The following is a 27952-nucleotide window of genomic DNA, read 5'->3' as shown; positions in this document are numbered from 1 at the left end:
TAAGATATATGTTGTCTACAAGTAAAAGCATATACATAATACATTATGTTATATTTAGTAACTTGCCTGTATGTATGTATGTATGTATACATATATAGTGAAGTACTGTTATTTTGTTGGTATGACTGACAGTTTTTCTACCTCCTTTAGTGACTGTCACATGAGTTCCTCAAGGATAATGGACCCTAAAGTGCGAGACACTGAAGGAGATGGAGAGGACAATTCAGGTAGAATTGCTCCCTTCCCCAGTGAATGAAAAGTGCTGTGATTTCTTGAGCATCTATGCCTTAGCTCCCTGAAAGAAGTGAATCTGTTTGTTTAGAGAGTGCATCCTCCATTTTTCTCCTCCTGTCTCCAAGAGCAGTTACATTTTTGACATTTCCAGAGGCTTGAAATAAGATCTTTCTAGCATCTTGTGACAAACCTGACTTTTTTTTTTTACTCAGCAAGATCCAACAGTAAGTGAAATAAGCTGACAGGGATGCCTCGCTGTGCTGTCATGCCAATTTATGTGGGACAGCCACAGGTTGTTGGGATGCCTTGTGCAAAACTGATTTCAGGTAGCTTTCTTCTCAGACCTTGCAACTGATCCTAATTAAAGTCTTTCCTTACTGAGCAAACCAGCATTGCTTTTCAAGATTATTGCTCGATCCACTGAGTCTTGTAATTAGCATTCAGAATATTCTGGGGTGCATTATAAGACTGACATTATAAAATCATTAGCCTCCCGACACTGCACATTCCACCTTAGGTAGCCTTTTCTACATTTAAATTGGTTTTGGTAAAAACATTGTCCTTATCATCACTATTTAGCTTGCTGAACAAAGGCAGTGAGTTTCCAAGTTGTAATTTCTTCTCACTATCACAGGCTGTTAATACCAAAGTTTTTCTTCACAGTCTAATTATCTCAAGAGGCAAATAGAAACTCTATTAGGAAAGATCCAACACCATGGGTTATTTCTCATGTCATAAACACAGCAATCCTTTCTCCAAGATAATAATAAGAATTTCATGCTATCAGTAGAGTCCTGAAAGACATTCATGTGAGAGTGGACTGTGTTGCATTTTCCAGGAAATAAAGTCATCTGCTTATGCAGAAATTAGAAGGGAATTATTATTGTTCAACAATGTGGTGGTGGTGGTTGCATCTTCTTTATGTTTCTTCGTTTAGGGAAGAAAAAATCGAAGTTCAAATCTTTCAAAAAGTTTTTTGTTAAAAAGAAAAGGAAAGAGACGTCATCTTCTGGAAGCAGCAGTCTGAAGTTATTCCAGTCAACGAGCGATGTCGCAGCCTCGCCTGACACACACGTTAATTACGATTCCGAAGATGAGCTTGAGTAAGTCTTTGGACTCTGTCTGGGAAACAAATACAGAACTGCTACAATGTTTGTAGATTAAAGACACCCCAAAATTACCTCCCTCCTCTTTTTCTTCAGAATGCTGCATTCTCAAACAGTTGCCTTTTTCCAGGAAAGCAGAAATTAAAATGAGTAATGCAAGACAACTTGCAAGGGAATTAGATGCAGTGCAGCAAGAAATAATAACTGAAAAAGTTTTCATTTAATCATAAATAAGCCTTGGGTTATTGTTTCAAAAGAATGTAATTCCAATCTTCAGAAATTAATTAGGTACTCAGTTTATATCTTACCAGAACTGTTTTATACCCCTAAAATGAAATTCCTAAGGATTGATAAAGAAATTTAGATACGTAACCATTTGCACCAGGTTTTGAAGGCAAGGAAGGGATGAGGGGACGACTGGAGCTGAAATCAGCCTTTGTTTCCTCTGTGACCATGGGACTCATCTGACCAAAGGACAAATGTCTGTGTCTGAGTTATTCACCAACTGCCTTTTTATAATCAGCAGAGATAGGTCAACGTAACTGAAAAGGCTTGTATCACTCGTGTAGACATCTGAACATCTTCAGATGAACCAGGCTCTAGAAGCACCTAGTTCTAGAGAGCCAGTATGGACAGTTCTGATGTAGATACCTGTGGTTTAATGTCTGAAGTATCTATGTATCTGTCTGCCTCCAAAAATCCCATCTTTCTTCAGGAGTTGCCAAAAAAGTCACCCACTCCGAAAGGTAGCCATGAGAAACCTGGCCTAAAGCTCAAATGTGTTCCTGGATGGAGAGATGGACTGACGATCCTGCGTTGATGGATGTTGTGCCTTTCACAACAAATCTCCTGGTTCTCAGGGGCGAGATGCTGCTGTGGGCAGGGGTGGGAAAGGCAAACCATCCAGGCCGTTTAACACGACATTATACGACGTGGCCACCAGGCAGCGCCAAACCACCAACAGAAATTCCTGACAATTCCCTTTGTTGTCTTTTGTGGCTTTGGCAGCAGTCATACTGGTCCAGCTTGAAGCTCGAGGACTTCTGGGCTGGCAGGACCAAGTCTAACAGTGCTGTCGTTCAACAACGTAATTTCAAGGCATGGATGGTCCCCTTCTCTCACCTTTGTGCACGACTCAACAAGGTCATGTCTGAGTGGGTGCTTTGGCCCTGTTCCTCTCTCATTACTTGCAGGGTTGTCACGTTTATTGTCCCTTAGTGTTTGTTCAGACAAAGACTGGGAAATTCCATGAAAGGAAGGAAGGAAAAATAACTTGAGCGCTGGTAATCTGAAGAGACATCTCGGGTCCCTCCGCTACGCGCCGGGGAGGCGGGTGGCTGCGAGACAGAGCAAGCAGAGGTAGTGCACAGGGATGGATGTGCAGGTGCAGCAGGGCAGCTTCCCTGGCTGCCCCTGCAGCCCTTGTAAGATGTCTCTGTGTTGAGCAGCCGTCGCAGCCCTGACTGGCATTTGCTCTGCAAAGGGCTGTGGATCTGTCTGTCCCGGCACACACTGCAGAGATCACATTTTCACTTAGATAAATTGTTCTTCTAATGGCTCTAACGCATGAAGCAGAAGCAGCAGGCTTTCCTTCCTTCGGCAGCAGGGATACAGATCAACTTTTTCCTACTATTGTTTTATCAGATGTATTTATAGCAGCCATTACAAGGAAAATGTTACTTTCTGCCATGTTTGTTTATGTTCCAGAGTGTCCGTATGACAGTATCTAAGATCCAAAAATACACAGTTCTCCTCCTTATTTTTTTTCTTTCTTTCTTTTTTTGTCTTTAGAGTGTCTGCTCAGTTGACTTGATAGTAACATGAACCCAAACAGTTCTGTCTTCTGTACACTGGTTTGCTGTTTCAGAGCCATCTTATTTAAAACATTTAAAAGAAGGGAGTTCTAGAAGAAATGCCACGTGCAATATTTCTGGTCCCTGCTCAGTAAGACTATTAGCTAAGCTGAGAAAAATAAGCACAAGAGACCTCCTAGTTAGCTGTCAGTCCATGGCTTTCAGTCCATATGGTTCTCATGAGGAAACAAGGTGTTCATGCCCCACATGTAACATCTGCAAAAGAAGTTACATCCCACGTGTATCTAAAGTAGGAAACAGAATATGAGAGAAGCTTACCCACAACACATCTCCTCCTTCCTCTCACCAGCCCTTAGAGTGTCCATGAAAAAATGTGTCCCATAGGCTCATAAGGGAAAACCCCAGGGGATCTTGATAAAGAGCACAGGACCTTGGAAGCACCTTGTGAGGATTTATGTAAATTATTCTATGTGAGAACTATATTGCTTGGAAAAATCTTTCTTAATGACCTGTGCGGCAGAGATACATTAAATGCTGTATTACACTTAAATAGTAAAGGGTACTTATTGTTCTTAGGGTAATGGTAGTCATTTACAGGCTGTGTTCTTACATTAGTGAGAAGTCACTCCGTCGCAGGCACAGGCTCCTTTCAGTGAACTGCCTTCACCTGGCGCCCGGGTTTGCCTGCAGTGCTGTCACGCCACCCAGCCGCTGGCTCCTAGCTTTTCCCGAAGGTGTAGCTCAGTTGCTGGGGTTACAGTGTCTCTGACCTCGATTGAATTCACTAACCTGACAGATAACAGCATTTGCAGGTTTTCATTTGGTTTTTAAAGGTGTTACCCAGATGAGCCTAAACGGCTGATTCATATTCGTGGAGAAGTCTCATGTGTGCTGCACAACACCTGTCTCCCGCTCCATCTTCAACAGCCCACCTGAGCTACGAGCAAGAGGACTGGCAGAAAAGTCCATGTGTTTTCACTCATTTATTATATTCCTCCAGGACACATAAAGGCATCATGGGAAGCAGAGCTTTGTCACACGATAGCATTTTCATCCCTGAGACTGGGCAGGAGTCTGCAAGGCCAGTGAGAGTGTTTTCTCAAGAAAACATTTCCGATCGGATTAGAGCTTTGCAGGTAATTTACACAACGGAATTTTCTCAAATGCAAGAGGTAGAATGTCTTTCCAGGGTTGATTATTATTTTTTATAATAGTTGTAATTGATTAACAAGTAATATCTGTCTGCAGCTTACATTAAATGCCACATTTGTTAATTAGAGACCAGTATTATATCTTGGTTCTCCTTAAATAGCAGTTGAAAAAAGGGTAGGTTGTTTGGCTCCCTGGGAGAACATCTAAAGTGAGATGTCCTGTGCTCTGGATCATTCAGTTGTGAAGTTAAAATAAAGGTAACACGTTGGCCTGAGCTAAAAAATGTACTGGGGAAACCTCCATCACTATCACGTGCTAATGTACTTTATGCCATGCTGAAGCTGAAGCTCCAGCCGACCATGAAATTGGGACCTCCGCCTCCATTTGGACTCCACGCAAAGCGAACAGAGGACACTGGGACCAGTTCTGAAGATGACGGATTGCCCAGGAGCCCTCCAGAAATGTCTTTGCTCCACAGCAACCTAAGTTCAGGCACAACAAGAGTGAGTAGTTCTGGTGTTCACAAAAAGTCAGCATTTAATGACTTGTTTTTCCTATGTGTGGAAGGCAGAATAAATTATTTGGTTTGCTATATGTATCACTACTTCATGTCTGAAATACCTTACTGGAAATGGGAAAATGCTATTTCTCTGTGTCAACAGTTACTTAGAATCTCTGTTCCTGTTAAAATATAAATATCACGCCAGAAAATGTAGAACTAGGAAGGAGAGAATTTGTTTGTGTGTGTGTGCATGGGGATGCTGGGTTTTTTAGGGAATACAGCAAGCTGTCAAGCATAAAAAAAAGACTGAAAAATCTGTATTCTCCCTTGAATGTGCTGATAAGGGAGCTCTCTTCTTTAATGTTTTCCCAGGCTGTCATCAGAAAAAGAAACATAAAAGAATTGGAAATTGTTTTTTTCTTTTTAAATGATAGTTTTGTTGTACATTATTTCATTCTTTATCTGCATGTCTTAACACTTTGTGTTTGCAGTGTCCTTGCTAACCCTTAAGACTACAGAGAAAAAACAACTTACATTGTCAGTACCTGTGTGCACTTTGTGTAGATGGTTTCTGCGAGTATATCCGCCTCGTTTGTCATCTTTTACTGAATCTCTTCCTCATTCCATCCCACAGTTCTCTGACTCTCACAAGCACCTTAGCTCTTTGAGTTTAGCTGGAACAGGCAGTGAAGAAGAAGAAGGACAGGTAACTTCTGCCGAATGTATTAAGGGCACAGCAATTATGCATAGTAGTTTTGAAAAGAAATGTAAGACATAAATACTATTTTGTTGCCCATCTGCTGATAAAAACCAACCTTGTATGTATGTAATTGCATGCCTGTCTTTGCTGTGCTTTTTTAATGCCAGTCCATCTAAGATAAGTTATGATTATTTATCAATGTAATTCTGATACCCGGTAATCTCTAGTTAATAATAATTAAGCCCTCTAGAATTGCTCCTATCCTCTAGCAAACTTTACAGGCATGATTTAATCTCCAAGCACGACCAACCAGATTTAGGCACTGAAAGAGTATCTCTTCTTTTTTTAAAGATGGGAAATTGCATTAAAAGCTGCTTGGGTTGTCTGCATCGGGTAAGGGGGGAAGCTTGTTGAGGAGCCGTGAATAAAATCCAGATCCCCTGAAATCTGCCCATTCCCTTGCTTTCAGTGTGAGGTGACCTCGCACTGATAGAGAAAGTGTTTGGGTGATGATAGGGGCTGACATTGCTGCTTGGGAGTCTGAGGTTCGGCTTTTGCTTGGATTCCGGCCACGTGAGCCGGCACGAGCTGTGAATTTTGCTGAAGTGATGTTTTCAGGACTCGAGTACAGGCAAATAGATGGTTTTCTTCAATCAGCAGCCAGCCGTTCTAGCTGATTAAAGGGCAGTTTTGAAAGGCTCTGAAGAGTCCCTTTCAGTTGTCCGCAGCTGGAGTCATCGTGGAAACAAGATGGGGGGGAAAGGGAAGAGCATTTTCTAGAGGTAGGAGGAGGCATGGAGGGAAATTGCAGAAAGGAAATGAAGAAGCTACCCCTGACCTGACTATTCCTTGGTAATTACGTAAAATGTATTTCAAGGCCAGCTGCAGCAGGGCGTAGCAAAGATTTCTGGCCATAGTTGTTAGGTTCCACGTGAAGCTGTTTGAAAAACTGCTTGTATACAGTGAAACCTTAATATTTGTAAAGGAAAACAACAGAACACACAAAGAAGGAAGAAGGCATTTCTTGAAAACTGGTATAGGCTCACTGTAAATTTGTCAAGTCCAGATTATATTTGCTAAAGGAGAATTTATGTCTCCCTGTTCCATTAACATGACACTCTGATTCACTCACTGTCTCCCAAGACACGGTTGTAACTATGTGGCTTCTCAGCTTTTTCCACATGCCCCATTATTTAGCCCAGAGATCTCTTCATCCCAGCCCAGTTTCAGAGTGCAGCCAGAAAGCAGTCCCATCTGAAGGTGTTCCTCCCACACCGCAGGGTCGACTACCTGGCATTTTGGAGGGATTAGCCCTTCTAGAAGTCAGAGTCATCCAGCTTGCAGGCCTGAGGACTTTTGCACAATGCAGCCATGAAATTTTTGGTTTCTTGGAAGATTTATGAATTGAAGAAGGGAGAAAGAGATCCCAACAGTCCTCTCCTGGCTTTGGAGGTGATGGTGCTTCATGGCTTCCCACCTTGTGCCACCCGGTGCGACCGTCCGAAGGAGAACTGAGCCAAGACACATGAGGTTTGGGGAAAAGGGTCTGGCAGCCGACCCCGCCTCCAGCAGGCTTCACCAGAGCCAGACTTCATAGGACAGGCAACTCCTGCCTGGAGGCTCGGAGCTGGCATTCCCTCGGGCTGCTGAGATTTAAGTAACAAACCAGATTCTTGGTTTTCCAGCATAATGGCCAACACTGAACACTGCCAAGGAGAAGACATGCAAAGTTCTCGAGGAAAAGCAGAAGCCAGGAGAAAGGCAGGCAAATAATGACGTGCCTTGAAAGAGAACATGTGCTGCGCCTCTATCGTGGAGCTGAAATGTCAATGTATTCACTGTTAGGTACTAATGTATAATGCAGCCACGTATCGTTTGTTGTACATTAGTCATGTTTGAGTACTAGGCTGCAGATATTGTAGAGTGAAAATTAATGAGAGCATCCATTATTCAGCATGGCTGAGCTACTTCTATTTTTTTTTTCCCTCTAAAATAGAAGGCACGATCGGAAGCTATGGATCCAGCCTCTGCTGAAATCAATGGGTGTTTTCCCCTGGCCGTTGAGGAAGCTGTAGCAGGCCCTCACCACACACAGAGTGTCTTTTGGCTGCAACACATAATGCAGAACTCTCCTTGCAGAAAATGCTGATGCTTTTTCCTTCCCTAAATACAACGAACGCTATCTTCCTCTTCGCTTTTCCCATCCAACCCCCTCAGTAAAATACGCTTCCTGAGAGAGAAGAAAGATGAAAGAAGAAGAAGAAAGCCCACAAATGAAAGCATGGCAAAGGAGGAAAGCTGCTGCTTCTAGTGAAATGAGCCAGAATTTCAATCCTACAAAGGGAGTCTTGTCATAAGTTGTCAGGGGTCATGTTCATGCCATGACAGGGAAATATCATTTTGCCTATTTGCTGAAACAGAATCAGGGAGAAAGGAAGACTCTACTCTTTGTAGCCTCTTTCACAAACTATGTGTAGTCCTTTTTGCATCAGCCTTGGGACTAGGGTAGTTTTTGGTGAAATGCACAGGCAAGCTGGATTCCAGCTTTATGGAAGTAGTGCACCCCTTGGAGTGCTCAGTAGTTGTTTCTAGGTGTATTATTGGCTGCTATTAGGAATTATTCAATGTTTCCTTTCCCAGCATGGTCTACACATGAAACTTCACATTTCATGAAAGCTCCCTAGTTATTTTGCAGATGTAAATACATGAGGAAAGAAATGCAAGCTGACTTCAGTGTCAATGCCATTGATGTTTGATTCTTTTGTCTTTAGGAGAGTGTTATAGAGTTGGAAGGGACCTGATGAAGTAGAGGAAGCTAGAGATGTTCCAGCCCAGAATAACTGTGGGTAGGAGCATAGACATGGATGCTGGAGGGCAGACACAGAAATAAACCTTGCCCTTTAGGTTCTGCAACTTGAGTACTCTTCATAAATCTGTCCTCTCAAACATGCTGGCCATGTATTTGTGTGCTTTAGGACTTCTAGTTAAATGTGACTTGGCCCTTCCCAAAGCAGCTAAAAATGCAGAATTGGTAACACCAGTACCCCACATGCAGCATGTATTTTAAAGAGAGGTCAAAAAGTAAAAGAGGCAACCTTAAAATGCCAATAAACATGGCATCCAAAGTGTAGAATTGTTATTTTCATGTCTTTCTTTGACTCTCTACTTGGGGATTCTTTTTTTTTTTTTTCCAGGTTACATTGAGTCCTTCTTCTAGATCTTGCTCTACAGACAGTCAGCTGTTCCCTAGGCATGGAAGTGCCAAAACTGGAGCTCCCCAGATATCTGACAGTACTGTTTCACCTGCAGCAGATTTTGACTCTCCACCTGAGCTTTCCTCTTGCTTGGATAATTCTGCTGCTAAACACAAGCTTTTAATAAAACCCCGGAACCAGAGATCCAGTAAAATGAGAAGATTTTCTCAGGTACTTGTGAAAATAAAGTGTCACCTTTGACACAAACCCAGGAGGTTCTTCCTGGACTTGGTATTTCAAACCCAGTTATGATACAGAGAGTCAGGTTGTGGCATGGGTATTTCATTGCATTTTAATTGCTGTCATTTAAATAGCCTACGTATCTGGTGTAGATGCTAGGAACAGATCACATGAGTTTCCTTGTTAACTCTTGATGCTGTGGTTAATGTAACCATTTTTCTTAAATGTCCCATGCAATACAATTTATTGTCTGGTTCCTGATGCAGAAGGTGGAGCTGACTGCTTCATTTCTTTCTTTAAAAATTGGTTTTGAAAAGTGTTATGGTCAACTTGAGTACCTTTCCTAGTCTGAAGGATCTTGTAAAATCTTGATTCTTTGAGAGACTGTTGATGGAGGAGCTGGTTTAACTTCCCAAATATAATTGGGCTTTTGTGTTCAGAAGGCAATCAGAAAGATTAATTGGTGACCTATTAATTGGAGCCCCTTTCCGTACATTAGGACTGTTCTGAATTCAGACCTCTCCCTGCCCTAAAACTTGGCAACCCTTTATGTGCACTACAGAGACTTAAAATAAGTCTCCACTGAAAAAAAGAAGTGTATACCATTAAAAGAAACATTATTTTTTAAACCATCCTTTAAAAACACCATTTATCTGATTCTTTGCCATATCTTCTGAAGGACATAATGTAATTTTTCTCTCTCCTCATTTTAGAACTGAGGTTTGCAGCCCTCACTACAGTATTTGCACTTCGTTGTTTGTGGTTTCTCTCGATGCTTTAAATACATTAAACCCATGTAATTGGCTTTGTTATCACCAGGAATGTTATTCCCCCTGTCTTTAAATATTACTTAGCTGATATTTTCCAAAATCTGTGAGTGATCTTGGGGCTGGGTAGAGCACCTCTGTGAGCAACCCAGCGATGGGGGTTATTTTAACAGGGATGGTTACTTAGAAAAGCACGTAAAGCAATAACCTCCTCATCCATTGTAATGTTGTTACCAAAATACAGTTGCTTTGTCCAGCCTGCCTATCGACTGCCAGATGACTGAGCCCTCCTGGAGAGCGTTCGCATCTTTTGATAATACAGTTTTTAGTACTTTACTGCTCAACTCTGCCTGTGCACCTTGCTTTTGGCCTATGGAAGTCTTTTGCTTCTGTGTCCCTTTGTATATGGAATGTGGCACTGTGGCTTTGTGGCTTTGACTTTGCAGTTGCACTTGTGAAAGAAGAAACTGGAAGAACCCTGACAGTGTCTTCAGAGGGCAAGTTTTGTGTTCTTAGTGTTAGGGCCTACATCCAAAACATATATTTACCCAACAAACTGCAGTGTATCAGTGAGCTAATATGGGCATTGTGTCAAAAGCCACATTCAGCAGCTTAATAATGTGCTTTCAAATAATCCTGTACATTTAGCCAGTCCTTAGCTGAAGCTTAATCACGTGACCACAGATAACTAGGTGCATTTATAAACTTTTATCAAATTGCTTAACTCTTGAAAGAAAAAGGAGACTTTTACACAAAGGAGGCAAGGCTGTAATGCTGCAGCAGTGGGATGAGACAGATGACTGCCATGTGGGGGTAGATACTCAGCTGGCATAGAGTGTCACAACCGGATGGACTTGTCAGGCTTTTGCTCTTCCTTCTATATACCCTTCCCTCTTCAGAGTCATGCTCTAGGAAGAATGGGTTGTTTTATTTTTAATGCTAGCATGGAGTAGCAAAATACAAAGGGCCAGATTTTTCTCTTTCAAGTGCTGCTTTTTGCCAGGAGCAACACAACATAGCCAGTATGCTCTGGGGAATCAAGTGCCAAAGATGCTCCAATGGCCATTGTTTTGATGAACTTCCCATCTACAAAGGCATTAGCTGTGCAGGAGGAAGTGTCCCTCGTTGCTTTCATGTTGGTTAAATACATTATTCCAGGATCTGCTTAGATAAAAAAGCATCCAGTATGTAGGTTAAGAAGACAGCAGGCTCAGCGTTGGAGGCGAGTGTCGCGTTCCTCTCTGAGATCTTGGTTGTAAATATAATGATGAATAAGAAAAACAGTGAATCTGCAGGTGGTGATGGGGCTTTCTGAATTTCTCTCTTGCAGAGGACCCAGTCTGAATCTCTGTCTGATTTGAGCTGTACCCCAGAAGAAGAAGAAGAAGAAGAGGATGATGAAAAGGAGATGCAGACTGACTTGCCAGATGCGGTGTTCAAACCCCGCAATCAAGAGCTGCCGTTCGGCACAGCTGCAGCACAGGATGTGGCATCCTGGCCCAAGCCCAGAATGCCTGAGGACCTATCCCCTGCTCTGAGACCAGTGATGACTCAACCTACTTCTGAGTCAGCTGTGATTCAGGAAGCTTTGCTACCAGAGAATAAGCCGGAGGGCTGCCAACCAGCACTGGAAACACCGTGTGTGAAGTTCGAGCCCTCGCTGCTGTTAGAAGGCAAACACCCCACAACTTCTTTCTCCTCTAGTCCAGACAGAGAAGTACAAAAGCCAGAAGATTTCTCAGAGACACCAGTTCTGTTGTCTGTGGACCTGAGCGATGTGTCAGTCAGTGTTTTAAAACAAGAAAATAAGGACCTTCCTGTTGTGTTTTCAGTAAATAAAATGCCATCTGAAGAAGATATTTCAATTAGTAAGAGTAGTATTGTTTGTTTGGAAGGGTCAGAAGAAAACAGATTGCAGGATGGTGTGGAAACGCCCTGTAATAAAGAGGCAAAGAGAGAGGTATTGTCAGAGTCCGGCAAGCAATTTTCTGTAGGTTCTTTCCAGCCCACAGACTCGTTCCATGTTTCACATCCTGCTTCCTCAGTGCAGATGGGATCATCTGGTTCCTGCTCGCTAAAGAAAACAAAGACTGCACAAGAAGCAACGGCTTCTGGCAAAAACAGTCAGTCACTGGTTCACAAGGAGGAACTTTTGGGGAAGAAAGCTTTGAGAGCAGCCAATGAGCTCAATGCCTTGAGAAAATTTTCTGTTTCCTCTGCACATGAGAGACCAAGGACCAGGAGCCTGCACTTCCCAGAAAGATCAGAGTTGGAAAGCCCATTAAATACTGGATTCTTCCTGTCCAAAGCAAAGGTCTCCTCAATAAATGACAAGTGGCAAGATGACTTCCAGAAGGGATCAGATCAGGAGGTGGAAAAAAGTAGCAACAAAAACCAGACTTTGCAGCCAGACTCTGACTCCGGGAACACGGGCCAACCTACAGAAATTTTGTCTGGCTGTGTTTCTCTGGCTGTGGATGAGGTGCCAGTGCCAAGTGATTCTTTGGTGGTATCTCAGAATCGGCCAAGCTGTGAAGAGAGAAGTCCTTTTCAAGTGAAACTTAGATCCACCTCGCTGTCCTTGAAGTACGGAGACAACTCGTCACCAGAATCAAAAGGGATGAAAAGATACAGTGCAGAGTTTAATCTAGAAAATGAGCGACTGGCTTCCTTTCTGAAAGGTGATAAGGCACAGACCAGGCAAACAGCTGATCCAAATAGTGGTGATTCCTTCCATGAAAAGATCAAACCCAAAGCAAAGTCCTCGGAACAGCTTAGCAGCAAACCTCCGCTGCCTAAAAAGCCAGCCTTCCAAAGCACAACCATTCCAAACCCTGCTGCAAGCAAGGAGAAGCAGGACAAAGCTATTCCCTCTCCTGAACCCAGAAGTGAAGACAGAGATTTGGAGGAAAAGTCAAATCCTTTTAAAGTGCCTGGTAAGCCCCCCGCTACCTTAGAACGTTGCCTTAACTCACAAGGAATGACCTTACCTGTGAGAGAGAGTGAGGTGACCCTCTCACGCCAGTCACAACGCTGGAGGGAGTGAGCTGATGGCTCTGCCTTCAGTCATGTTGCTCCCTGATGCTCCCTTGCTAAAAAAGGCTGTTGGGACAGCAGGGAGGAAGCAGCAGACAGAGTAAGACCTTCCTGCCTGTGATTTTTGCATTTCGGGGCATTGTTTAAAAAATGTTCCAAGTGACACTCAAAAAATGAAAGTGCATTAGCAAGTATTGTGGAACAGAAATAACAAGCCACTAAGTGTCCCCATTTATAGCTGCTGTATGGCAAGCCCAAAGCCAGGAGCACATACCAAGCAGAGTGCCCTGCAAGGGATGAGTGACTCAGACCTTTAGACCTTCTTTTCCACCATAGCATCGAGGCAGAAATACCACTAACTGCCTGGCATGCCCAACACGACATTTATTTATTGTCTCCTGTGAGCTCTGCTTGTTCATTTATCCATCTCTATCATTACTCATTCCTTGTTTAAAACCAAAAATTAACTACCCTGCAGCTTCCTGGATTTTAAAGCCAGGAGAGACCATAAGATCATGTCTATGGCAGGTTGTTAAATTTCACTCTGTTGTCTGTATTATATAATTGGGTTAGAGTTAAAAAACCCCATAGGCCTCTGGAGACTAATATATTCTGGGCTCCAGGCAAAGAACAGAGAAGACTGGAAGGGGCACTGCTGTCTGAGGTCTTTGCAGTGACAGTAAACAAGTTAGGGGAAGCACACTCAAGCAGTTCTAGCAGGAGACCTCTGCTCTCCACTTCGGAAAACAGCCAAGGTTGGGGACAAAAAAAATCTTTAGGTCTTCTGATTTGTGGGAGAAACTTCTTCCCTGCCCTGAACCTGTCTGATGTTTGATGTTAAGAACGTGAGGAGGAGATGCTGGCCAAGCAAAGGAAAAGGTTTCTTTGTGCCACTGCAGAACTCCCCCTCTCTGGTTCCTTTTCTTCAGTTGGGATCAGTCTCTGGGCTTTGGAATGGAGAAAACACCAGGTGACAAAAGCCTCTTCCTGGCCTCAGAGGCAACCTGTTGATGCCCTGAGTGACAGCTAATTCCAGTTGTCATCTGCTGCAGCATCACAGATGTTTTTGGAGGGCTTTGGCCATGTTTACAGTTTCCTGCTCTCCCAGCAGCCATAAAGGAGGGAGTTCACCAGCTCTGGGCCTCCATGGCTGGACAAGGTTCCCACAGCCACCCAGCCAGAGCCTCCCCAGACTCCACGGGCACAGTGCTCTCCTTTTTGATAATCCCAATGCTCTATTTAAAGGCATTTTCCCCCCAGCCCTGCCCTGAGGAGTAGCTCATTATTTGTAGTGATGCCCAGATATCTAATTGATTGAGATTTTGGGAAGGGTCATGGCAGGAACAAGAGAGGAGGAGAGCTAGCACGGTAGGGTTGGTCTGGCAGAGGACAGGGGAAAGCAGCAGTGGTACCAGCACTCCTGCCCCCAGCCTTTTTGTACATCCCTCCTGCTGAGTCCCAGGGTGCCTACAGTGGGAATGGGGTGGGAGACAGCAGGTACTGTAGGAGGGAGATGGGGAAGAAATGAAGCTGGGGAGCACATTTCTCCTCCAGACTTCTCCTCTGCTCCACAGCCCTGAGGAGAAGGACACTCCCTGTTCCCAGGCTCAGAACTGTCCTCTGCAAAGTAGGTTCTGTGGGTGAGATCCATTCCTGGCCCCCTGGCAGGGATGCACACACCTGAAACTTTAGAGTGGGACTGCAGGTCAACAAGCCCTTTGTTTGACATCCTTTCCCCCTCCTCCCCACCTGACAGTATTACACCTAATCTGTATGTCCTGGGGTTGTTAACACAGTGATTCCAATTGGTCTGAGGATAATTAGTCTTTGTCCTTATCTACCAGCCCCACTGATCTTACTGTATCACCTTAAGCAAAGCTGCTGTGGTTTCCCATGCGTTTCCAGCTTTGCATAGATTGGTAACGTGTTCTGATATGTGGGCATGCCAGGATGAAGAGTTTAATTTGAAATACACAGTGGGCTGTTCTAAACTGGCCTGAGGTCCTTCCTACCCCACTGCAGACCTTTCTCCTTAGACATCTGACCAAGCACTTCCTTGTGCTCAGTGGCCACATCAGCTGCTTGCCTGAGGTCATGGGTGAACAGTGTGAGCCTACCTCTTCTGGCTGCCCTGGCATCACACCAGCCTTGGTGGTGGTGGGAGTTGCACAGTGACCCCAGAAGCAATGCCCTTCTCCAAGATGTAGGACAGCCACGGGATGCAGCGAGGGCTTAGCATGGGAATAACCCTGCCCAAACATCATTTTAAGCTCTTTGAAGGGTTTGCCACAGTCCAGTGAGTCAGGAGCATGTCTTTCAAACTGCAAGCAGCAGACATCTGACAAGTGCAATCAGCACAGCTCTCTGCGGATGGCGTGACTTCCCAACCCTCTCTGGCCTCCTGATCCCCTGGGACACCCACTTCTTTTGCCTTTAATGCTGGCACCCAGCCCTCTCCCAGCCCTCAGGTCCATCAGCCCTTTTGAGAAGCTGTGGTCACCGTCGGGAGATGCTTTATGCTGCCAGGGAATTTATTCCCACAGGGTGTTAGGAAATCCCTGCACTGAACAAGAGGAGAAGTTGCAGAATGGTGCTGCAAGAGGAGGGGGGCAGTTCCTTTCTCATGGACACGCATCTCACAAAGTCAATTTGCTGTGTCACGGGGTGAGCAGGAGCAATTTGCCTCATTCAGTTCAATTTTTAGATTTTCAGCACTCCCAGCACCAAAGGCAGCCAACGGGAGGGTTGGTGGGAGGCTGGTGGGAGGCTGGCTCCCTGCTCCACGTCAAATCAGCACTCCAGCTCTCCAGAGTTTTCTGGGGAACTTGCAGGGGACTGCTTGGCCTCTGTTGGGCTGCAAGGTGGCTCTTTAATGCCTGTGTGAAAGTAGTCACCCCAGAAGGAGTAGTATTTAAATTTCTGTAGCTGAAGGCACAGCTCTTTGCAAGAATTAGAAGGTTAAACTGTGTTGTCTGGGGTTTACACGCTTTGCTATAAATCGACAGAAACAACTACCATATGCTAACAAGAGCGAAACCACCAGCAGTGCCTGTGTGAACCTGTGTGTTAGGGTGTATGAGAACCAGCCCTCAAGGAGCTGTAGCAGGGAGATGTGGTCTAACGGAGAAAAGGAGCTTGGGGAGGGACGGTGAATGTAACAGTGGGTTAAACTGGCATGGAGGAACCTTTTCACAGTGAGTACACAGAGCCCTGGCACAGGCTGCCCAGGGGGGTTGTGGAGTCTCCTTCTCTGGAGATATTCAAGACCTGTCTGGACACCTACCTACCTGTGTGACCTGTCCTAGGGGACCTGCTTTGGCAGGGGGGTTGGACTCAATGATCTCTTGAGGCTCTTTCCAACCCCTACCATTCTGTGATTCTGTGATGCTGTATTGTCTAGCAAACACAGGCTCTGAAATGACAAGAAAGATGTTTCTCTCTACATAAAGAAGACATCTCTTTACTGCTGTCCTGGCTATGGCTGAAAAGAAAGCTGCAATTTATTTTTTTTCCCCCCAAAAGAAGTTGCCTGTTCGGTTGTGTCAGGCTGTTTTGCAACATGGCTGTTTTCCAGCAGCGAAATAGACTTTGATGCAAACATAGCAGCTTCTTGTGTAAAACAGACTCTCCTGGCGTCGGCAGCACGGACCCAACCAAAAGTCAGATACCTCTCAGAGCAGCTTAGGGAAGAAAGAAATGTCAGAGATACTCAGCCAAGTCTTTTCAAATAGCTTTGTCTGAAATTAAGGAATTGGGTGTGGACACCGACACGGACGCACGCGGTGCTTTAATAAACAAAGGGAAATATGAAGGCCAGGATATACTAAATGCCATATGCATTTGTAAAACCCTTCTTAAAATAGCTGGGGTTTTATAAATGAGCAGAGATACAACGGCGTGGAATTAAATATGCAGGCATAAGCAGTGTTATAAAACAATGACACTGTTGTTACAGGGGGTGTTATCTCCCTGTGTGAAGTTGTTTGGATTAGTTTTGAGTATGTTTGCTTTTAAAATACGCAGGGAATCCACAAGTTAGCTTTACTTGCCATTAGAGGTACGACTTTCAAAAGGCTCCAACACTCTGCCGCTGACCTTTTGCTTTGCACAGACCTACATAAAAGAGCAACCACTCTCTGCAGTTCTTGCAGGCATAAGATACTCATTTCCAGGTACAAGATTTAAATGCTGTCCAGAGCCTCTGCTGCATTCCATGTGCACAAAGGCTTTTAGGTTTAAAGAAAATAGGTGCAATAGCTGGGGCCATCTCTGAAAAAACAATAATTAAAAGCTCAATCCCTGAATCTCAGGGCAATGTGTCTTCTCTGTGGTTAGCCGTATAAGCAGCACACACCCCTCCAGATGTATTTGAATACACCAAGTGTTCTGTCAATAGACAGAAATAGGTATGTGTTTCTCTTTCACTTTCTCTGTGTGTGTAAGCAGTACAATCCACAATAACAAATCAATCCTAGATCCTCCTTTTGTACATCAAGATGAATGTTTTATCTTCGTCTCATTGTTCGCACAACCAGTCTGACACACATTAAGCAGTAACAGCCAGCTATCAATGAGAAGCGTACACACTCATTTCCACAACATTTAGGCAGAAGAAATGTCATCTATAAGATCAATCAGAGCATTCATCTCTGAGAGGAACAAATAACGAAGCTGCATTAGTAAGGTGACAAGGGAAACAGATACCTGCATGTAATGAGGCTGCAGGAAGCAGGGGGTGGGATTCCCCCCCTTAGGGACCACTGAGGCAGCTAGCCTTACCGCTGTCAGACCCAGCTGAGAGGAGCTCAGGTAGCTGTGTGGTTCACTTGACTTCACACACCTTCGGTGGTCAGTCTGGAAGGTGCTGAAGGGATGAAGAACGCAGATGAGGTGGCTGGTCTCGCCACTGTCCGTGTGTCTTTTGGTGGCTGTGGGAAAGGGGTGAAGAGAGGGGCCTCAGTTGCCTCTGGGTGTGGTTTCAGGTGGCAGCAGAAGACCTTGGCAGCCCACATTAAATACGAGTTTTAATACACGGTGACATTATGCACAGAGCGGCTGCACAAGTCCTGACCTGGTATTCTCCCACTGTCGGTGATTTATCCCGAGGAGGAGAAGGGGCTTGCTCATCTTTCAGAAAGCCTCAGGCCAAGTCAGCTCCAAGGAAGCCAGGGAAAGATGCAGTCATGAGGTTAAAGCGGAGCAAACCAGAGAGAAACTGCTGCCAGCAACATCCTTTATTAGCTCATGAAGTTATTAAGTAACAAGTTGAATAGCATATTGTTTAAAATAACGTGTTGTAATAAGAACTGAAGAAGATTTTAGCATTCTTCAGAAAATCTTGTGAGTGTAACGTGGAAGCAAGAGCCTCAGCCCTGCCTCGCCCGAGGAGAAGTGAAACTTGGGGCGTTCGCAGCAGCTGTGGCCCGTTGAATTCTCACAGTGTCCGATGGAGGAGGCTCCTGCTTGCCTTTCGTGCTGTGTGGTCTCCCTGACTGTGGCATCTACCAGCTGGGAGCTGTTGTGCTGGCTGATGTGCATGTCACGTGCACAGAGGCAGGAGTTAGACTGTGCTTTTGAGGACTTTTGGTTCCACCCTGGCTATCTGGTTCCTTAGACACCGTGCTCTTTGCCACATGGTAAACCATACGAGCGTGCAGACTACCTTGTGACTGTATGAAATAAGACAGGGAGGGGTTTTCAAGGTGATCAGACAGTCACTGAACTGAGGAAGATGTGCAAGCAGCACTTACATTGCAAGCAGTCACTTCCTGCACAAGCTTTTGGCCTCTTGATACCCCTCAGGGTACCGAGTGCTTCATAGGAGAGTCTCAGACTATCTTAAAGTGCCAAATCACTTCACTGTACCATCTCCTGGGTTACTTCACCACCTTTCATCTGTCTGGCTGGAACAACGGTGCATGTAGACTGCCAAGAAACCTTCTCTGGTTGGAGGTGGGAGGATGTAAAAGGAAATGGGAATGATAATAAATAGTGAAGATGCCTCTTGTACCCTGTCCAGTAACTCTGGTGTACAGAGAGGTGACAGATCCCACAGGGGTTGCACCTATTGCATTCTGCTGAAGAGAAGGCAATTCCCTGCCATGCCTGCCTGCCTGGCTTTCTGCAGCAAAGGCTCTCACAGGAACAAGGGCAGAACGTAATTGCTTAAAGAAAGAAGAAAGCCCCTCCCAAAAGCAGATCAGCTCTCAGTCCACTGTAGGTGATGCTACTCTCCTGTACTAAGTCAGGCCCGTACAGATGCATAATCTTTAAGGCGATGATAAAGAGGTTTTGTTCCCTACTGTCACAGGGGTATTCTGATACCATCTCTTACGGGATAATACTTGGCTGTAATTTGGCTGCTTTCTAATTGGCTTGACTAGGATGCCTGGCATCTCATCAGGGAGAATTGTCTGAAGAGCAGAAGTGCTTGATGCCTTCGTTAGAGGATCTGCCTTGTGAAAAACAGCGTGGTAATAACAGCCCCGTCGCTGCGGGACTGGGAACCCCGTTGTGCTGGGTAGTGGGCGTTGAAATAACAGGAAGATGAATCCTAAGCCCCTGAGGGTGCCAGAGGAACCCTATTGCACAGGTAGCAATAAGGGCATTACCTGTAGCGCAGTAAATAAAGCCTGGGCATTGCAGTCATTGTGTCAGTATTGATTGTGTGGTGGGAGCAGAGAAGGAGCAACGTGCAGTTCAGTTGGTGTTTACAGAAAGCTCCTGCGGTGCGACAGGGAAAATGGGACAGAACACAAAGGGTGATTTGGAATCACAGAGCCGTAGAGAGCACATCCCTGGCAGCATCAAGGCAGAAGCCAGGTTCCTGGTATCGTTGGAATGTTAGGGGGTGGATTGGAAAGGGTCTTCAGGGTAAAGAGGGTGTTTTTGAGCACCGAGATGTTCCAGACAGTGAGGGAAGGTACAAAGGTGGTGGAAAAGGATGTGTGTGGTGGTATGTCTGTAGCTGTATACTCAGAGAAGAAGCCTGGGTCTTCTCTGGGCAGAGACCTGTACGTGGTGAGGAAGGGGTATGTTTGAGGGGATGGAGCTACAGGATGAGTCCAGCAGGGCACAGGGAGGCTTTAGTGGGAAAACATTAATTTTGAGCATAACTATTGGATTCCTCACAAGGTGCCAGGAAAATCAGTTCACTAATTTGGATAGTGAGTAACTAAAGTGAAAAGCTACTTTATGTACTCAGTGAGAGATCCTCAGTTCTGAGTAACACTAGACATCACCATCACCTTCAGTAGTGGTGGTCCATCTGTATGCCACTGTGGTGCACTGGGAACTGATGCAGCACAGTACTTGGTTTTACTGAACAGTGCACTCGTAGGTCCTGCCCAAATTGCCCATGACCTAAGAAGGTGCAGATGGGTGCAGGTGGATCCAAAGGCATGGCCTCCAAGCAGAGAAGGGAGTGGGGTGGCAGATGCTATTAGCAGGCATCACATCAATTCGACTGTGTGGGTTTACTTACAGAGATCCTAATGAAGTTTGCCATGAAATTCTCAGAGAAGATGGTTATCTTGGCAAACTGGGGAAGTTAAGGGAAGGCTCCAGAAGGTCAGACATCTTGAAAAGGGAGGTGAGATGGAGAAAACATAGAGGGAGGAAGCGTGTTATATACCACTTAATACGAAATACTGAAAGGAATAATGGAGCTATTTCTTAATGTCTGCAAGATCCTTAACACAAATATAAGTTCCAGCCAACGTGGCTTGGTTGAGAGCAGTCAAGTCAAACAATAACTAGTACCATAGGGCATTCCTATAAATACCATGGCATCCCTATAAATACAGTCTTGGTGGAGCTATTCATTGGGTTGATGCAAAGCTACTGAGTGTGCCAACTGATGATTCACCGTCACACTAGATGGTGACCCTCCTAGGTCTGACACTATTTGGTATATTAAAGAGCACGGCTGACAGAACTCAGTGTGTGCTGATTACATCTGCAAGATCCCCCAGGCTGGTAAGCCTGTGGGCACACTGGGGGACAGCCACAGAAATCGGGGTTACCTTGGGAAAATGCAAACGTGGTCTGAGAGGAAGATTCTCATTGCAGACAAGTGGAAAGGCTTGTTATGTGTGCAAAAGTAACGTAATGCAGAGACACGCATGGGGCGTAGGAGAGGGGAGGTAACACAGTCTGGAGCTCACAACTAAGTACAAGAGAGGAATAAGGTGATTCTGCATGACCATCTCAGGTGAACTGTTGTAGTCCTTCCACTTCAGCTGATGCTAACACCACTTTGTCTCAAGTGCTACGTGCCAGTTTTGAGCCCCACATTTTGAAGAAGATTTGGACCAAATCAGGGCAATTCCTACAAAACAAGAGTGACCTAGGGAATATGACTAATCATAAAAGTTAAAAAAAATGGGGAAGACATGGTCTGAGTCTTCAAATGCATCAAAGGCTGCTGCAAGGAGGCTATGAGTAATCGACTCATGTCCACAGTGTATAGGAGAGGTTAATGATTTGAATTAGAGCAAGGAAGATTTCATTTATCCAATAAGGGAGAAAAGTTGAGTTGAAAAAGAGGGTCGAAGCCATAGGTTAGGTCATCTAAGAAGACTTTGAGATCTGTCTCATCTTTGGAGGGTTTTAAAAACATGTTAGATACATATTTGTCAGGAAACAGTTTATGTGAAATTGATCTTGCCTTGCAGCTGAAGGATGGATTACATGACATCTTGAGATTTCTCCCAGCCTTATTCTTTATCATCCCGTAAAGCGAGCCAAAAATGGAGCAAGGGTAGCTAGTGAAAGAAGGGAAGAAGAGGATGGGAGGAACAGCTGTTGGCATGGAAAGATGGGGCATAGATGGGATGTGGAGAACTGGAGTAAGCTGCTGTGAGAGAGTGAGGAAGTTCCTTCAGTGTTTGGGGGCCCTGCTTTATCTGTGCTGTGGATAGAAAGCTGGACTTTTTGCCTTGTTCCTTTCAGATGTTTCCCTGCAAGATCACGAGGTGAATGTGAAGGGAAATGCAGGCATCCGCTGGCACAACATGTTGCTTTGGCCTTAAAACAAAACTTGTGTTCTCTCTGTTTGTGGTTTTTAGCTGACACAGGCTTTACAATGTTTCCTTGCTCAAATAACGGCTCTGTCTGTAGTGAGGTACAACACTGATGAGAAAGTCCCTGAGCAAAGAACATTTGTGGGCTTTTATAAATGTGTCTGAGTTTACAGACTCTGGCTCTTGGGAAAGCATCACCCCTTTGATCTCCCGTGCCTTCATGAGGCATCTCAGATGTGCCTTCAGAGACGTCTGCCTGCTTTCCTGATCAGGGCCACGTTCCTCTAAACCTGACCATAGCTCTCCAGTAACGTGTCTGGCAGCTCCACGGGGTCCTGTGGCTGGATGTCCCAGCTCCACGCCAGCACAGCAGCTGAGCCCTGACTGACTCCGGGGCAGTAATCGTTCCTGGCTGGGTCTGCCTCCCCCTGGGTCCCTGAACAAGGCACTGACTAGGTAACAGACTTTTCCTCGGGGCAGGACTCCTAGAGGACAGGTATGGTTGGCCTCAATGATCTTAAAGGTCTTTTCCAACCTCGTCATTCTGTGATTTGAGGATGAGAAGCTTTACGTCTGCTCTCAAAGAGCCTTCTGTACATTTGAGTACATTAGTGGCTAGAAAGAGATGTCTCTAACATGACTCTAAGGGTGTTAGTACTGTTCCTGTTCCTCTTTTCTAAACCACACAGACACTCCACGTTAGTTGGGAAACTGAATGTTGGTTGCAGTGTGAGCCAGTGAAGAAGTGGAGGACCTGGGGGCTGGATCCAACAGAGGAACTGAGGCTCTTCTCTCAATCCAGTTCTGCCCAGCGTACAGGCAGGATTTCCCTTCACAGACTATCTGAATAGCAGTTATTTCACTTCCCAGTGCCTCTGGATACCACTCGTCCCTGGGTAGCAGTTGTGAGGCCAGCAGGGTAGCACTTTTCACCCTTTACTCCGGGAAAGTGCTTAATTTATTTATTCATTTATATTTGTCTCACTGGAACCTCAGCTCTGGTAGAGCACAGAGAAAGGGACTGGCCACAGCAGAGAGCGCGGTCAGCGTCAGCAGGTAAACCTCAGCCCAAGTAAACCTCACGTCAGGAGGTGGTGAGTTAACAACCCTCTGGCTTTAGCAGTGTTCCTGCATGATGAGATGCCACAGAGCATTGTGCTCAGTCACCCGCAGCAGCTGCAGGCACTGAGGGGCTGTGTGAGGGAGGCTGCCCCTAAAGCCGGGGAAGGAGGGCAGGACCCACGCTGAGGCATCGGGCTGGGAAGAGCAGGAGCTGAAGGCAGCTGCAGTGAGGAAGGGGTTTGCCTTTGCCACACCGCAGTTCAGCTGTGTCCAGCTTTAAATCAGCAGCTGCTTGTCTCTGAGGAGGCCATGAAGCAGGTGGGAGGAGGGGGCAGGAGGGGGCAGAAGGGGTGACATTGACAGACAGGTAGATTAATGAAGCTTGATTTGTGTTTCTGCATCACTTTGTTCAGCTACAGCCCCATGGTCGCTCAGGTGAGGGCAGTGACCATGGGACTGTAGCTGAACAAAGTGATTTTCAGCAGTGGGACGGTAACTTAAAGACAGTGAGCAGAGGAAGATTGCTCTCCAGACACCAAACTGAACAGAATTCCTCTTTACACATCACACATCCTGGGACCAAGCAGCATATGGAACGAGCGTGAGCTAATTACAACTCTCTTTCAAATAACCATGTATATAAATACCCTGTCAACAGAGAGAAGCGTGTCTTCCCCCGTGGCTGCTGGAGACTCCGGAAGACATCCCGACAGTCCCACGCAGCCAGCCTGGATTTCCATAGCGAGGCAGAAGCAGAGGGGCATGCAGCAGGAGCAGGAACTCGACGGAGAGAAACTCGTGGCCTCGGATGTTAAGTCGGATACAGAGAAGCCGAGTACCGAGAAGGAGCAAACAGAGGTACTTAGAGTACAAAGAGGTGATGGTTCCGTACCACCTTCCTCTGGTAGTCTTTGGACCTAATGCTGTATTGCCATAATACCATAATAATTACAGATACTTAATGAATATAATCATAAGTAACATAGCCACAGCTCCTGGAAATGCATTACAGATTCACAGTTCTCTGATTATTCAGGTAAGTAATTTTGTATCTCCAAGAAATCCTGGAACTATATGAGGTCTGTGAAGTTTCTTGGGTGCCCAACACATACTTCACAGATCCAGTGTGTGCATTGCATGCTGGAATACCCAAACTGGGGAGCTAAATTGTACAGTCTCAGCTCACCCTCAGTACAGAGGAAATACATTCTCTCTCTGTCCTTCAAAGGCACAGCACTTCATTGAGCCTCTTCTACCTCATGACTGATTTAACACTGAATGAACAGCTCGGTCCCAGAAGCTCCTAGGTAACAAATTTTAGAGCCTTGAGAAGTGAAATGGGATAAAAATAACTTTTGCACTTGCAGACGGTGCCAAGATCTAAATTCTGGCTTTCTCTGTGTGGATAGCTCAGGCGGCCGTGTGGTGCCAGGGAACACGGGCTGGCGCTGCCTCCTCAGAGGCCCCGTGCAGAAGAGGGTGATGGTACCTGTAGCGAGTGATCTGCCCAGATGACAAAACCGTGCTAGCAGAAGCACTTGGCGATCATCCAGAATGCCAACGAGGTTTCCCTGGTACCGGGGTAGCTCAGGGAGGCGGCAGCAGCCGGGTGCAAGCGCTGCCTCTATCTCCTCCTGCACAGTAAGGACCCCGCGCTGATGCAGCAACGTGTGTGTGTCCTATACCAGTACAGCACTCCCAGCGCAAATGGCCTACTTTCTTGCTTCAGATGGGACTGTTAGAAACACAGATAGCTGCATTATACCCTGGAATAAGAGAAGATCTCTAGGTGATGAAAAATGCCAGTGGTTGGATTAGCAAGAAATGAAACCTAATAAAGGGTCCAGGCAAGATTATGAACTGCAACAATTCTCCACATTGGCACAGCACTTAAAACACCAAGGGTTTAAATGATCCCCAAAGACAGTTTCTGTGTCAGAATAGGAAACTCCAGATTGTAGCTGGCAGCGTTCCCTAAAAATCATGCCATGAATTTTATTTCCCTCTATCAGCAAACAGAAACATGCCAGGATGCTCCTGGCTGCAGTGTGTGAGGCTTGGTGCCACTGTCCTACTCCCACTCTCTCCCACATGGCAGCAGGCACTGTCACTTCAGGGCAGTTTTTGATACTGGCAAGAAAATCCATGGGAGGATGCAGTCAATTTCTTTTTTATGGAAAATCCATTTGCTGTCAGCCCTCCAAAAATACAGTGCCCTAACCCACAAAATTTGGGAGGTGGAAGGAGAACGTGGAAGAACATGAGAGAACAAGGCTGTTTCCAAACCCTGTGCATGTTAGGAGAGGCATGCTAAGGACTTGCAATACAGTTTGCACTGAAAACTATAATCCCCTACTCATAGAAACCGTTGTGAGTAAGAGATACAGAGGGACAGCCTTAATTTGTAAAGGTGAGTATCATGGACACTAACATGAAACCACTGGAGCTTTCTCAACAGGTATCATTATCAAGTGAGAGATTTGGGACCAATGTGTGATGAATGTGCGTGGTCTTTGGACCACCACGTCCACTCCCTTTGCTTGTGTTCTTCCAAACCAGTCTCATTCTCTCTGCATTACATGGATTTTGTCCTCTCTGCCTAGGGGTCAGTGAAGCAGCAATGGAGCAAACCTTCACACTTGGCACCTAAAGCCCCATCTGAAGAGCATGGGAAAGAGACAAAGTCTGAAGCAAAGCAGCCGCTGCTAAGAACCAGCTCCCTGTCACATCATGTCCCTGGTAGGAAATAAAATGCTTAAAATGTAAGGTGTTATCTCACAGCCCTGCCAGAAGAAATCCTGCTTGAATGTGCTGGGAAAGGAGTAGGGGGTAGATCCTAATCTCATCCCCAGCCCTGCATCAGCAAAGGCAAACTGTTCTCCCAGCACTCATGTCTGGGGTTTTATTTGGCAGCATCTTCCTTTTACCCCTTTGATCACACAGCAGAGGAGAAGCTCTTGTTGAAAGACATGTGAATTGAGGACACTAGGCCATTTCATGGGATGAGGTCCCAAATGCACCAGCCCAGTGTAAAAAGTTAAATGCATGCCAAATTATTTCCAAGAGCATTCAATTTTAGTGCAGCTTCCTCAGCGAGCTGGGATGACGTGATTACAAACCTTCTGCCCAGAAGCACCCCCACAAGAGCTTCAAATCGATTCGGTAAATTCAAACTTGAAAGAAGGGCCCAAAGTTGGAAAGTAATAAAATTCCTATGGGTAAAGGAGAAGTCACAAATGAATGCTCTTGCAGGTGAAAAGCCTCTCCTTTCTTTGGCCCGGGTGTTAGCACAGGGCACAGCAAGGAATCCAGGTCAGCATGTTGGTTTTGGTAGATTTAGGGACCAAAAGATATTAGCGATGGGGAAAAAAGAAGTGTGTTCTTTTGAGCACAGAACGGTTATTGCCTCAATACTGTATTGCAGAAGCAGCTTCCATGTGAAATGTAGATATTTTTCACCTTAGGGGAAGTTTTTCATGAAAGAGCCAGGCTGTATTGCTGCACAGCAAGTGAACATAAAATACCCATGTCTTCTGTTCACAGTAGCTCCATCACCAGCACCTGTGGATAAAGAGGAAATAAGCCCCTTTAAGAAAGCCAGTAATGCTGCTGTGGATCAGCCATCGTGGATGGAACTGGCCAAAAAGAAATCACAAGCTTGGAGTGATATGCCACGGATTATAAAATAGACCAATGCAAACGAATAAGCATCTTTGATAATTAAGTCAACTACTTATCTGGACTTCTACAGATCAGCTAATCAGAGTGAAGAATCTCGTGGTACAGGAGAAGGGCTTTATGATGTAGCTGTGGAGAAAGTGTGCAATAGGTGCGGTCAAAAGGTTTACCTGCAACTTACAGCAGCCACGATTGCAGCGGCAATGGATTACTTAAATTATGCTAAGGACATACTTACACTTTGGAAAAACAAAAGGTTTGCCTTACCTATTTCCTGCAGTTTGTGCTTTTAACTGCATTTGCATCGAAACAGAATCTTTGCTGAACTTTGCTGAACTTCTGTTGTTGCTGTAAACTTCTGTTTGTTATGGTTTTCTCCGTTTACATTTATAAATCGTGCACTAACATCCTGGTTCTGTTCATGTGTTTCCCTGGGATCGCCTGGCACTCTTTCTGTCAGAGCTGTTTGGATCACGGAGGTGCTCAGGAATAGCTGCTAGCAAGCACTCCCTTAAAATGTGTTGCTCGAGCTGCGTGTTTGCCTCGCTGAGCCAAGTGGTCCAGTTTCTGGGCTTAGGTTACATTTCCTGAGGCACAAATATGCCATGAATAAAAATTCCTCAGCTCCTTCTGTGAGCTACCTTGGTTGCACAATGTTTGCAAGCAGGCGAGCGGTAGAGGAAACCCAACTGCAGTTGGAAGCTCATCGATGCCTTCACAGTTACTTTCTGACCTGAATTTATCTGGTTGCAGCTGCTTTTCCTTTATGGGAAGCCATCATTCTCGATTAGGAGGACAGTAGTGGTAGCAATCAACAATATGAATTTAGTTATGAGAACTGAAAAGCCTTTGGCTAGAGTCCAAACTGAAATGCTGGGGAAAACTGTGAGCTTCGTTGTGGTGTCAGCTTCATGTATCGCCCCCTACGTCACCTTAATTCTCCTCATTAAAAAACACAGATAGCAATGTATAGCATCTCTGTAGTTTACTGTCTTTACATAAAAGTCTCTAGGCTCTTCACCCTGACAAGGGGAAAAATTGCTGCTGACTGACTGAAATCACTCTCAATGTATGTCCAGACCTCCCCATGAGCTAAAGAAGCCAAACAACAAACCCTGCTAGGGAATTTCTTTGAAGATAAATACCCCACTGTGGAGGCAAGCATTCCCCTTTCTGCACATATGTGTGAGGTGCCACCTTAGCACTGCACTCCCTGGGCTTGTGTATGTTTACAATTGCAATTTTGAGGGGGGGGAGACAGGTGTTGTCACATTAACAGTCTTTTTGGGGAAAAAAAACTGTAGGGAGATGTGAGGAAACCCAGGATTTCCTGACACCTACGTTAGCAGTTTTGAAATCTTGTCTTCTCTAAGGAGGTGGGGAGGAAACTCCCTCCGTCATGGTAGTTGCAGTTTGTAACAACTAAAGAAACAGGGCAGTGGAA

The 27952-nt window shown here is 45.3% G+C and overlaps 1 protein-coding gene across 1 annotated transcript; it reads left to right on the top strand.

The window, feature by feature from the left end:
• Window positions 1-160: 160 nt before the first annotated feature.
• On the top strand, window positions 161-26519 carry CRACDL (CRACD like; the record flags this gene model as incomplete). The annotated part of the gene is made up of 10 exons (XM_084279166.1): window positions 161-227; window positions 1172-1337; window positions 4155-4290; window positions 4648-4809; window positions 5443-5514; window positions 8703-8933; window positions 11040-12645; window positions 23489-23688; window positions 25434-25569; window positions 26374-26519. 10 exons carry the CDS (start codon window positions 161-163, stop codon window positions 26517-26519), a joined length of 2922 nt encoding a protein of 973 aa, XP_084135292.1.
• Between the last annotated feature and the right edge of the window lie 1433 nt (window positions 26520-27952).

Source organism: Gallinula chloropus (genome assembly GCF_964237585.1).
Source record: "Gallinula chloropus genome assembly, chromosome: 1".
Lineage (NCBI taxonomy): Eukaryota > Metazoa > Chordata > Aves > Gruiformes > Rallidae > Gallinula > Gallinula chloropus.
Note: the sequence above shows the minus strand (reverse complement) of the source record. Positions and strands in the feature narration are given on the sequence as shown.